The 14,051-nt window shown below is 38.7% G+C and overlaps 1 protein-coding gene across 1 annotated transcript; it reads right to left on the bottom strand.

Moving 5' to 3' along the window:
• Window positions 1-286: 286 nt before the first annotated feature.
• gpr137c (G protein-coupled receptor 137c) lies at window positions 287-13,898 on the bottom strand. Its single transcript, XM_063466747.1, has 8 exons — window positions 13,181-13,898; window positions 6,091-6,140; window positions 5,654-5,761; window positions 5,363-5,501; window positions 4,537-4,686; window positions 2,999-3,124; window positions 2,783-2,907; window positions 287-2,694 (listed from the first exon to the last, which is right to left on the bottom strand). The coding sequence occupies exons 1-8, from the start codon at window positions 13,553-13,555 to the stop codon at window positions 2,412-2,414; spliced, it is 1,356 nt and encodes a 451-aa protein (XP_063322817.1). The 5' UTR covers window positions 13,556-13,898; the 3' UTR covers window positions 287-2,411.
• Between the last annotated feature and the right edge of the window lie 153 nt (window positions 13,899-14,051).

Here is a 14,051-nt window from a genome sequence, read left to right as displayed (position 1 = left end):
TGTCACATAAGAATGTGTGATAGAATTTGTGCTCCAGTCTTACATTTTCACAAATTTCCATTGTATGATTTTGTCCAAGGTTGCCTGGATGTAGCTGTTAAATATTTGTATTCAACATCAGCAGTTTCATCAACATCGGCATTCTCTAGAAGCCAAGCAGATTTTGTTGAAGTCTGGCTCGGGCAATAATCTGTTAAACAGTCTTCCTCAACCGGGCTGATTCTGTTGAGATTGATACCCATACAGCTGCTACATAAATCTGACTGTTTTTGGGGGGGGGGGGGGGGGGGGGGGGGTTCCTGGACATATAACTCTTTTTAAAAAAAAAAAAAAAAAAAAAAAGTGCCTCTTACAAGTTAAAGAATCAATCTATGACTTCATGTCCACAACATATGTGACTTGTGTTGAAGTAATATCAGCCAAGTTGAACTAGCCCATATTTTGTAATACCAATGTCAAACACAAGAGGGCGCTCTGAGTCAATCAGGCAAGCCATTAAGTATGCATTCGTTTTAATGGCAATCTAGATGCCTCTTGAGGACACAAGGGTGTGGCTAAACAGAAATGTGAACCTAATTCAGTACACCTGTTGTTAAAATGCTGCCTCCTGGTGGTGAAAGTGCTGATTTAACTTTTCAGAGGGTAATGACAAAAAGTACCTTTAAATGTAACAGTATTTTGCAAGTTTTGAAAACTGTAAACTTATTTGACCCAATTACGTGCCAGTAAAGGAGTGGTTCAGCAGCTTAAAGTAGCAAGGTTTTTGATAGTTTTTGTACACCTTTCTGTTTGTGTGGTACAATTTAACGGAAACATTTTAACAAAAGTAATAAATTTGCCTTTAAAAACAGATTCCTACCAATCTGTTTGGTGAAGGACTTGGCTATGAAAACACACGAAGCTAAGGAATCATTAGCTTCCTGCATTTTCTTGGTCTCTGCTAATTTTCTTGCTAAACAGATTAACAAAAGTGTCAGCACTCGGTATGACCTAGCACTCGCTGAATCAACAGTCACTGGCAAATTAGCAAATGCTAATTCCTGTCAAAACTAGATCTTAAGAGTGATAAACATCTTGAAATGTCTTTTGCAAAAGTACATAATTTATTTTTCATAGTGAAGAGTTACTCCTATGTTTAAAGGGTTAGATTTTAATGGCCTAGCTTATAATGGTATTATGACAAAGGTTTGAACTTTCCCAAGAACATTCTGTATAGCATAAGAGGATTGTGAAAAACCATTCCCAGATCTCAATTGTGGGAACAAATCTCTGTTAAAAAAAAGAAAAAGTATGCATATGCATATGTAGGAATGTGTAGGCTTACAAGATTTCTGGTTTCTGTTCATAGTCCATTAGTTAGCCAAATAGCACTGGCCAGTTTAATTTGATTAGGCTGTTTTTGCATTCAGGTGAACCATCTGCGTGGCAAATAAAACAAGGAATGATAATTAAACTTTTTATTAGCTTCATCTTTCTTTCTTTCTTTTTTTTTCTTTTTTTTTTTAATGTAACTACATCAGTACACAGTGGCAGGCACACAAAATATTTTTTTCCTTGTTAGCTGCTAGCCACACCGTTCTCTCCTGCGGCTAGCTTGTCAAAAGGTTTTAGCTATGGCTACAGCTGATGACTCTTGTTGTGTTTGCGTAGCCATTTATTTAATAACGCTTAGGAAATATTTCACTTTCAGAAAAGTGCAAAGAAGTGTTAATGTGCGATAACTGAATACTGAATTGGAGAACATAGATGTTCTTCTTTTGAAAAAGCCCACCTGCAGTGCTGTGCCCTTTCCCAACTTAGCCTACTGCCAATTAAAATAATTGCATTTTTACGATTCTATTACAAACCGTCACATGATCCAAACAATAATTTGACAAGATGTCCCGAACTCGTCACTGTCATACTGTTGCAGATTCATGATTAGCCACTTTAGCTTACATACCTGCTTGATTATCGTACATATGCCAAAATGAATAGTGTCTGAGTGGAATTTACCAGGAAAGGGAAATGGGTGATGATTTTTCCAGTCGATGATTGGTTCCAATCTCAAAAAGTTATTGACCAAAATATTAAACAGCAAAAAAGCATCTTCATTTGTAGGCATATTAGCCACTAGTGCTGCAAATTGTTCCATGGTTCCTGTTTAAAGATGGCTTTCAAAAAGCAAGTAGTCATGGTGTGCCAACCTTTTCATTGTTTACACCCCCACATTTCTCCAAAATTATTTGGCGAACCAATTATGATGCACAATTTGGTCCAGAGAAAAAAATTTGTACAAGTACAAGCTATGACGCTGTTTGTTAAGCAGAATGCAGACAAGGAAAAAACAAAAAAAACAACATTTTAAGTAATTAGTCCCTCTTCTTTTTTTTTTTCCCTTTTCTTTTTTTAATCTTTATGACCACTCCAGCTTAATTCTGTGGGGTGGTGAAATATGTCTGTGATCCGCAGTGATAATTCTGTGGCGTAGAATAATAGTTACTGTGATGGTGATGGTGGTAGTTGTTCTGGGGGGTGGAGTAGTAGTTGTGATGGTGGTGATGGTGACTCTGGATGTTTCCATAGGCAAAAAGGAGCGGCGCAGTGGAAGATGGTGGCTGCTGGGCAGATGACACCCCTGCTGCTAAAGGTGCATTACATTGGATGGAGCCATACCAACTAGATGCTCCTGGTTGGGGTGTGGTGGACAGGAGACTGAGGATGGGAGAGAACACATTTTTTAAACGACGAGCTTAACATGATTTAAAAATGGTGTCTTTTAACTTCAAATGTTCATGCCCACCTGGCCCGATCAGTCCTGTTATTGATGCTTCTGGACAGGTCGTCATCGCTGTCATACCGCCGGGGATTGTCAAAGAAATAAGCCCTGGAGCTGAAACTATGGCTGTTGATCATGCCTCCTGGAGCCTGACAGATGCAGACATATTTAAGTTTTGTCTCAAATTTACAACTTTTGAAAATGTTCACATGAGACAGTATTTTTAACTTCTTAGTTTACCAGGTTTTGGTTGGGTCTCTGGACTCTAAAGAAAACCACCACTAAGCTGGTAGGTAGCAACTCCCAGAAGAACAGAATGATCCCAAACACAATGTAGGCTTCACCGCTGATCTCCTGTACGTCAGCCTTTAACACAAACACACTGTATTACAGATATTTTCTTTGACCTATAACATATTGAAGGCAGTAAATAACTGAAAAAAGAATAATAATAAAAAACAAACCTTAAAATATCGAAATAATAAAGAAGGCTGAGAAGCGATAGATACCACTCTGATATCAAAGTTCCAGTTTGTAGCTAGCACCATGTAGCAATTATCGCAGCTTAGCCTAAATACTGGGAGCACGGAGAAACTGCTAGCCTTTATATATTTAAAAATATGGCTTCCAACTACCTACAAATTTACACATGTACCTTTTTTGTAGACAAAAAAAAAAAGTTAAAAATATTTACCAAATTACTAAACCTCAAGTTTCTATTCCTTTCAGTTTGTATGCTAAGCTAAGCTAATCAATTCCTAGCTCAAGCTAAAGTAGTAAGTTTTAATTTTATTAAGTAATTATCTCATAAACATACGTTTAAAAAAAATATATATTTTCCTTGTTTACGTAATATTAGAACAGATGGGTGGGGTTTCATGGAACTTAAAGAGACAGAGGTTAAAACAACATATTTCTATCAGACAAATACCACTCATGAATCATGCAAAGCCTCTAGCACCCAATATGGGATGATATTGTCAGCCAAGATTAGGTGCATGCTAATCTATCATTATCAGCATTTATAATAATAAAAAAAAAAAAAGAAGAAGAAGAGGTGAACCACCACTACCACCACCACCCCACAAAAAACCCCCAAAACAAAACAAAACCCTTCAACCATGTTTTGACTGTTGATGTTCCATGCTGTATCCACCAGAGGGCAACCTTGATCATCATTGACAGCAACGCACATGTTTAAAACTAATGAGAAAACAATAGCTGAAACAAGTACTGGTTTGGTTTATATCAGGTGGGCTATACTTAGGTACACACTTATCGAATAGTTTGGCTAGTAATTTAGTGGCAAATAATCTTCATAGACAGAAATACCAAAATAAATAATAATAATGATGATAATAATATTCACACAATTGTTGTCTGTTATGTGTATGTGTATATCTTCTTGTGATGTAAACTGAAAGTGCTCAGACGCTACACAAAGGGACAGAAGAATATTGGACTGCCAGATTAAAGAAATAATATCAGATTACACTCCTGTTAGAGATCTGTTACAGTTTGTCGTGTGCAGTACCTGCCCACAAAATACACAATGGAATGATTTAAAAAGGTCTGTCCATCTCAAAGCCTGAACTCAGATGTAGGTCGGTTCACACAGACACATAGTTATTTATAGCAAACAAAGCCCTTTACCCCATTAAGTATCATCTTCCCAAATCTCCTTAGATGGACTGTCTGCACACACACACACACACACACACACACACACACACACACACACACGATATATCTATAACTTAACACACATGATACAGTACCTGATCAGAAACACTGTACCAGCCATAATTAAAGGGACTGAATCGGTCCTGTGGGGTCAGGGCCACCACCACCAGATTATAACAGGCTCTGGACATGAAGAGGAGAATCACCATGGCACCGATGGCTGTCGCTTGGCACACGGATGTACCCTAAAGGAAGAATTTCTGTGCTTATTACAAGCTCACGCATCAGCCGGCCAGCTTTCCTGTAATGTATTGTCAGATGTGGGCCACAGATGTGATCCTCCAGTACAACAGATGCTTTAGCGTGACAGAAATGTCTGACTACAGCCAAAGATTGAATTATAGGAGAGATATGATATTTTCTCATTGGATTTCTAAGGTTGCGTCCAGAGAAGCACCTTGTTCATTCATTCACTATTCCCTGTGTAAAGGTTACTTTATAGTTTTTATACTTTGGTAGTGTAAAATCATTTCAAATTTTGGGACTTTTGGGAAATGAGGATAAAACATCTCAATCGCCCCCTGGTGGCTGGTTGCAGAATAGCTGATCATATTCTTTTTTCCCTGATAAATTGTTTTTTACGTTATAAAGACAGTTTATATCATAAAAACAATGGCAGACTCCTGCAGATGGGACGAAAATATGCAGGTTACAGTTTTCTTCACTTCCCAAACACAGTGCTGTTGGAAAGTGGATGATCTGAAGACACTGAATGATCAGCATCAAAATTATTAATTCCTAATATCTCACATTGTTGAGCATTAACTGTATTTATTGATTAGAAGAAAGTAATATCAGTGTATCTAAAGAAAAAGCAGCTGAACAATTCATGCTTTTTTCTTTTCCTTTTTTTCCTTCTACCTTGGACTCAAGATAAACGTTGGCAGATGACATCTTGGCGATCTTGAAGATGCACACAGCCAGAGATATGGCACACAGCACAAACAGACTGTCGTTGATCAGGACCCGGGCCAAGACTGCATGTCTGACACTCCCATCACTGGAAACACAGAGGTTATGCTAATGTCTTTAAATACTGGGATAAAATTCAGAATTAAAACTGTGCTATGAATGAATGTTTTCTCCGTTATTTTCAAGTAAGTAGAAAAGATTTAATTGACTGTTTTGTTTTGATTAAAGGTTTTTGTGTACCTCGGGGATTCAGAGTTATCAAGAGCTCCTTGCACTAACAGTGCACAAGTCAAATTCACCACCAGGAAAAATATACTGAGACACAGGAAGAACAAACGCAGGGGAACCCTGGAGAGGGAAACAGACAAATACAGACAGGCAGTAAAAGGACGGCCAAAAATGTGACTTTATTCACACACAACAACTTATTAATATTCATAGTGTTGAAGCTGCAATCCATCTGCGCGCACGTGTGTGTGTGTGTGTGTGTGTGTGTGTGTGTGTGTGTGTGTGTAAAGAATAAGAAAGACAAAAGAGAGACTCTAGCCATAAGCAGAAGAAGGATCTTATGACTTATTCTGAATTCTGTCTTAAATAATCAAGGTTAAAAGGAATACTGCATAACTAAATGCAGTTTACTTAAAAACAGAAATATTACAGATTAAAAAGAGACTTACTTGTACTTTGTGAGCTCTGGTGAATACTTGGCTTTAGCTTTAAACATCACCTGAGAAAGAGACAATGATATCACTTTTATTACAATTATAGGGCAGATACTGTACATTAACAGTGTACTTCCAGTCCATACTGTTAATATTGATATATAGTATAATAGCTTTGCATGCTGTAGCCCCCTCAGTTCAGCCAATGTCTCAGTTTAGCCCCTCAAGCTGACTTTCTTCTCACTGGCTGCCCCAATGATTGCAAATAAATGATTTAAACCACAGGTAGGTGGGGCTTCGGTGCTCACAGCTAGACATCTGCCTGACCCAGCCAGGGATACCCACTGTCAATTATATCATATAGAGCCAAGAAAAAAGTAAACTGTCTAAAACAGAGTTTAGAGCAGTTATAGTGACACCTTTTGGCTGATAGAGCCAAAGATAAAGAAAAACATCATAGGGGCAAAGATGTTACTTCCACAGAAACCACTAACAGATATATGGACATATGGCAAGTCTTTTAATCCATGCACTGTTAGCTTTTCTAGTAAGACATAATTTGGATTTTCTAGCTGAAGGTTAGACAGGATCACATTGTGTGCTTTTCTTTTATATATTGTTGATTTTAGAAATTACATTTCTGTATGTTTGGGCCTTTTATGACTCACTGATTGTCACAGACTGTCCCTATGGAGCAATAAAACTGTTCTCTGCCACAAGCAGAGCCATTACAGCTGCACTCGCAAAACCTCTACTGGTTGGCAAGACTGTCATGTTGCTTTAAATATTATCAAATTGCAACATTCACATTGTAAAGGCGAACTAGATGTTAGCCAGAAACTAAATGCTAATAACAACAACTAACTGCTCTGCTGTACGCAGATGAGTAAATGAAAAATATGTCTATATAGATCTTTTTTCATTGACACAACAGAACACACTGATCACATAATTTAGACAAAACATAAAAACATAGACAAGTTCTTCAGGTTGGTCTTTAAAGGTATTTTTTTCAGTTACCGTGTGCACGGGTTAATAACATTTTCACCACTAAGGGTGATGTGTGCTGTTTTTCTTGTAACTTTTGATATTTCTTTGTTCTCTACCTACATTTATGTGCCACCAGTGCACATAATCTGGTCCCAATTATTAGCCTGTTTGACTCTTGTGGTTCAAATTGGTACTGCATGACAGTATGACCCAGCCCCAGCTTAACTTTAGTCGATTACTCTCTACAACAACAGAAAGTTAAAGAGCCCCCCACCACTACATGTCTTTGACTTTTACAGCTCTGGCTAATTTTATAAGCTAATTTTAAATTATTTTTAAACATAGGAACTCACAAAAGGTACCCGTTAAAATACTTCATCACCTGTGACAATCATATTTTTGTAACATCATAAAAATTAGGAATATTCTTTAAACAGTAAAACAGCTAAAAATGAAATAAAATAATGTTAGCTGCTATGCTATGCTATGCTATACTATGCTAACTGCTGCACACAGCATAAAAACGAGCTAATAAACTGCTGAGACCTGCACTACACAAGCTATTGACTCTCAGCTGCCTTGTTGCCAACATCTTATCAGTAGCTGCCTAAAAAACATTAACCTGTGCCCAAGTCCAGCTTAAAGGTACAAAAGCTGGAACACCGACATCCACTGATCAAGTTCACTCGCTCCTTGGAATGAGTCCCTTTTCATAGATATTTAGCAAAACAGTCTTTATTCAGCGATTAAGAGGTACAAACAGGGAAACGCCAACATTTGCTTTTGAGCAACGTTAAAATGAAATCATAATCCATTTCTGACATTACTATATGTTACATTTGCACTGGACACACAGGACACTGACCCAAGTCAACGCTGAGTTTAAACACACACATGGACACGTACACACATTATCAGTGAGCCTTTTGTGTGAGAATGTAGGCCAGGAGGAGGTAATTTGTAACCTAGAAATGAAGCATCAAGACAACAGATGACTACCAGGCTGTGTACTTTATGTGCACTATGTTTCTGCATGTATGTTATGGAATTAAAAAACAAAACAAAAAAAACAGTCTATCTATATAAAATGTCCACTTATCAATACTTTGTCTTTATTAATAAGTAGACAATGAGATTAGTTCAATTTGTTACTGTGTTTTCTCTCAGCATAGGAAACTCATCACTACATTACACTTTTTGTAGGAAGCAGAAAAAAATATGTATAATAATGGGAAGTACATCACATGTCAGGAGTCACAGCTGACTCATCAGAAAGACACTATTTCCACACATGCATGTCACACAGCAGTTGCATGATAATATATCAGACCTCAGCTAAAGAGGCAAGTGAACATTAAAGAGTGAGGTGGAAAAAAAAAAAATCAATGAATACTGTTTGAAAGAATCAGTCGTGTTTCAATAGTAAAGCCCTGCGGATCTAAAGGTCTGTGATGATACTATGAAGCTCTTTTTAATGCATTTTCAGAAACGAAGTCAAGTTAAGTCAGAGTATTTGCTGAGAAATGAATGCCAGTCTATCGGCATAGAAAATACTGGGTACAATTTTCAGGCTCGTGTGCAGCTGTGTGCTCTCATACAGGAGTTATAACATGAAAAGCGACACAATACACAGGTTTAAATACTGCTTTATGTTTAAGAACTGCTTTGCAAGATGGAGAAGTAGTATTTAGATTCTTAAATAAAGGCAATGACTCTGCAAAAGTAGAAATACACAAGTATTAACATCAAAACATAATTAAAATACCTAAAATTAAAATATTCACTATGCTGGGATATAAACATTATATTACTGGATCAGAATTCTTAATTTGGACTTTATTTTAATGGCGAGATGATCTGAATTCCTCCTATTATGCTACATAATTTCATAAGAATATTATATATTAGCAGGTTTAAGCTTTAAAATCTATAAAATGCTAAATATTTCAATTACAAATGTTACAGTAGCCCTGGGGCATTTGTCACGACCCTAAGAGGTCAATACCTGGACTCAAAGAATAATAATTTCGTCATTAGTTTTGACAAGTCATTTATCAGTTTGGTCATTTTTCAATAACAATAAGATTTTGTTTCATGTTTTTAAGTGTGGAGTTTTCTTAACAGTTTTTACAGTAAACTATATACTTTTGTGGGTTTTGATAGTCAGCAAAATGACCCTTTATGAGTCACTATCACATGGTTAGTGAAGACACTTCCAGTTAACCCTGAGTAAGTGTCAGTAAGTGTCTGCCATTGATTTCCAGCATTTTTGGCTTTTGTCCCATTTACACAAGACAATATTTGTCTGGGAGTTAATATTAACCAAAGCCATATTTCTGATATCCATTCATGCAAATTGTCACAAGGTAGTTTAATGCAGAAAACAAGCAATAAGCAATCGCAACCCACAAATTCCAATTCTTACCAGCTAACTCTGTCACTTTGCTTGTTACAAAAAATAAAACAAATAAAGCTGAAAGTTCGTAAAATTCTTCAATTCTTTACAAAGCACAGTTGAGTTCTTTGATGCTTCATCGCCGTGAGTAACTTTGCTTACATGCAGGCCAGCTGAGCCACCGCTGGCGTAGAGATATTGGTTATAGCAGCTTTAACAATGATGGTCAAACAGAAGAAGTGAGCAAAAAGTGTTTTCTGCTATTACTGAGACTGCAATAGTTTACTGCAGAGAGAGCTTTCAGTTTGAGCTGTATACACTATAAGAACATATGATTCAGATATATTACTCAAATCTGGCCAGACCTGGAAATGTTCATTCACTGGGCTGGCCTGTCACATGACATTCCAGCATGGGTATATTTAAATTTAGATCTATAGTAACAACAAAGCAAAACAAAACTATATGTGACATGATTCATTTTTGTTATTTCAACACAAGGAAATGTAAAGCTAATTTTATTTATATTAAAAAGGAGCATAGTTTGTGTGCATTTACACATAAGCAACAATGACTAATCAGCAGTCATAGGACACAATTGGTTTCATTACCAAACCTCCACTTAGCCAGTTGGATGGGCTTCCTTTTTACTCTCCCTGTATGTAAATGAGACATTAGTGAACCAGCCGAGAGTGTGGAGGTGCTTCTGACCAGACGTCAAACCACAAGCTGGAAATGTTTGTTCACTGGGCTGGCCAGTCATGTGACGATCCCAACATGCGTAGATGCATTTGGCATGGGCAGGTGTTAAACAACTGCGTCCGTGACAGCAAACAGGGACATTTTCTTGAGTCCAATCCACTTACTGCACAGGAAACACTAATGGAGGTTAGAAGCAAATGCAATCCACCTTCTCTCACCCCAGGACATGAACTGAGTCTATTTGCAAAGCTTTCAAAACCAACCCAAACTGCTTCAAACCAGTCCGCCCAGAACATGTAGGCCAATGGTGATAACACTGGCCATATTTATTTAGCTGCACATACATTTTTAGAGGGAACCCCTGATATTTTAGACACCGTGTAATGAAAAACTGGCTATATCAAAGTGATAGCTTTGATACTGTCACTTTATGACAAATATTTCAATAATAAGATTGAAGCCACTTTTATATCCATCCATTAAGTATTGATGGAATACCACTATTACTATTTTTAGTAGTAGCAGTAATAGTATTGGCCAAGTATGACATTACAATTAGCAGCTGATTAGCTTAGCTCAGCATAAAGTGTGTTTAGGCTTATTAGCATAACAACTAAAACTTCAAGCCTTAGTTTTTCCAAAAGTAACAAAAACAATTTAGAAAGCTTAATAAACCAAATATACAAGAACATGTATTTTCCGCATGTAAGGTTTCTGCAATCAGAAATGTTCTTACAGTGTAAGTGGTCATTCTCAGATGACCACTTACACTAATTAGCCACTTTAATAAGAATACCTGCTCTCATCCGCCAGTCACATGGCAACAACTCACTGCATACAGGCATGTGTGACGATCGAGACGACCTACTAAAGCAGGGGTGTCCAACTCCAGGCCTCAAGGGCCGGTGTCCTGCAGGTTTTAGATGTGTCCTTGATCCAACACAGCTGATCTAAATAGCTAAACGACCTCCTGAACATGTCTTGAAGTTCTCCAGAGACCTGGTAATGAACTAGTCGTTTGATTCAGGTGTGTTGACCCAGGGTGATATCTAAAACCTGCAGGACACCGGCCCTCGAGGTCTGGAGTTCCCCACCCCTGTACTAAAGTGTAAACGTGAGGATGTATCTAAGAATGGGAAAGAAAGTGACTTTAAATGCTGCATGATTCTTGGTTTCCATATAGGCTGGTCTGAATATTTCAGAAGCTGCTGATCTGCTGGGACTTTCCAGCACAAACACCGAGTGCCACTCCAGTCTTTACCCCAACATTAAGATAACAGGGTCTGAATTTGATGTAGACAACATGAAAACATGGCTCAAGTCTACCTTGTATCAACCATTCATGCTGGTGATGGGGTTTTAATGATGTGGGGATATTTTCTTGGCACTCTTTAGTCCCCATAGTACCAATGGGGCATTGTTAAAAATGCTACAACCAACTTGGGTATTGTTGCTGACCATGTCCATCTCTTTATGACCACACCGTACGCATCTTCTGATGTCTGCTTCCACCAGAATAACAATGATTTAAGTTTTGTAATAGGACAACCATGTCACAAAGCTGAAATACTCTTAAACTTGTGTCTTCGTCACCAGATCTCAGTGCAATGGAGCACCATTTAGATGCGGTAGAACAAGAGAATCTCATGACTTTGCAGCAGACAAAATCTTCAGCAACTTTGTGATGCAATCATGCCAATATGGAACACAATCTGAGAAATGTTTTCAGCACTTTGCTGAGTCTACGCCACAAAGAATTAAGGCAGTTCTGAATGTCAAAAGAAGATTCAACCTGGAACTAGTAAGGTGCACCTAATAAAGTGGCAGATGAGTGAAATATAAAACAACAAGAGTCCAGCACGTTTTATCGTGCATTCAATGCATCTCTGAAGGTGAATTAATTGCTGCCTACACCTTCGATGCATGGTCCGCTAAAAAATATTCATAATGTACAAGTATGTCTATGTGAAACACATGATACTTGTTTATTGAAATACAAAGCAAACACTGAGCTACTGAATCTGATAAACTATCATGCAGCTCTGAATTCATGACACACAGAAGATGTATTATCTGTAAAACCTTTGACATACCATTAACCTTGTGCCTGTCCTCTCTATGTAGCTCTTACTTTCTACAGGTGTGTCTTGTGATCTGTGCTTTCTGGTTCACCTGGTAAGTCTCTCTCTCTTTAGGCAAACCCAATCTCTTTCTAGGCTGTCCAATCACCCTATTAAACCTGCAGCACAGTTATACCTCTTTCCCCCCATAAAGACGACATTTGACGACCTCCACTGTACTCTCAATGACCAGTTTCGACACTTCAGAATATATCAATAAAGATTTGTTTTGATGACCATTTGAATAGTTTCTGGGGTTTTCCAAGCGTAGAGACCACCCTCACTAATTTCTGGTGCAAACAGCCATTTATTTCTATAAGCAGGCCTAAAATATAACAGCAACCGCTCAGTTCAGAAAAGAACTTCAAGCTACTCCTAATAGGCTTTTCTGGATGAGTTTGCAGTGTTAATATCTAGCTTAGAAAATCCAACATGATGCTCATTTTATGTATTTTGCTCCCCTTTAGAGTCCAGAAGGCTCTCTTTAGGTTGGGCCTACCTACTGTTTGACTGTCCAGTTCCTTTCAGTGTCTCGGTCATATACACCCTGTGTTTGTAACATGTGGTTTAAAAAGTTAGCATGCCAATGTCCTTCAGCTCAAGCCTTCAAAGACAGGATTTAGTGACATCATAGTGGCAACATCCATATAGTCTGTTATTAAAACTTTTCAAACTGGCAGCACAAGACCTTAAGAGCACTGGATCCTTCACTGACATTTGCACTAGACAGGTGGATAAAGGCATCCCTGACCAACTGTAAGTGCTTATGCTTGCATTTAGGGCCAAAAGAAGGGAAAACTGCAGTGTCAGCAGTTTTATGAAATCTGGTATCTCATACAAACCCTGTACATCTCACACACACACACACACACACACACACACACACACACACCCTTACCTGTGTGAAGTAGAGGTTGAGCAGGCAGAGGGTGAAGAACTGCAGGCAGACGGGGCAGCAGTAGAGCAGCCAGTAGGCCAGAGGCTGCAGCTGGTTGGCCTGCACCACATTTTTAAAGTAGAAAGAGAAGAGCGTCGTCCGCAGCGCTGCCCACAGCAGGCACAGAAACAGAAACACGCTCTGGTAGCTGAAACGCTTGTGTCCGTAGTGCAAAATGAGCCAGAGCTGCAGGTAGACGAAAACAAACAGGAGGGAGTAGAGGACGGTGTAGACGGCAGTTAGACTGAGCTCCAGTGCTGGGGAGACTGCAGCTCCGGAGGACTCCTTCAGTGAGGTAAACAACTGGGAATGAACCTCCTCTCCTGCCGAAAACATCTCCGCCGGCGGCTCGCACTAACACATGAGGTGCAGTGAAGGCGAACACACTTCAAAGTGGGTCAGACCTGGGCTAAATTCACTGTGGGTGACAAAAAAGACGAGGGGGTGCGGGTGAAAAATTGCGAGAAAAGCAGTTTATTCTGAAAAGAAGTGGCATTGTGGAACTGCGCTGTGCTTTAAATTCGCTACGGGTCTGAAAACGAAAAAAAAAAGGCTGGATTTAGTTTTTTTAAAGCGCCAGGTTAAAATAACAAGACAGAGGAGAAAGAAAACAAGAGAGAGGTCCCCTTGTGATTCTCTGCAAAGCTGCTCTCTGCAAAAAAACAACTTGAGGGGGGGGAAACCTCCAGATCAGCTGTGATGCAGTTATATAGACCCGCCCCCTCGGTCCCAATTAACACGGAAACTGGCTCTTCGCAGGCCGCCATCTTGGCTCCTCACCAGCCTTGTTTTATTGGAAAACATCTGACTCCTGAGCCGGAGGTTGTAGCTG

Source organism: Pelmatolapia mariae, linkage group LG23, assembly GCF_036321145.2.
Source record: "Pelmatolapia mariae isolate MD_Pm_ZW linkage group LG23, Pm_UMD_F_2, whole genome shotgun sequence".
Taxonomy (NCBI): Eukaryota; Metazoa; Chordata; class Actinopteri; order Cichliformes; family Cichlidae; genus Pelmatolapia; species Pelmatolapia mariae.
Note: the sequence above shows the minus strand (reverse complement) of the source record. Positions and strands in the feature narration are given on the sequence as shown.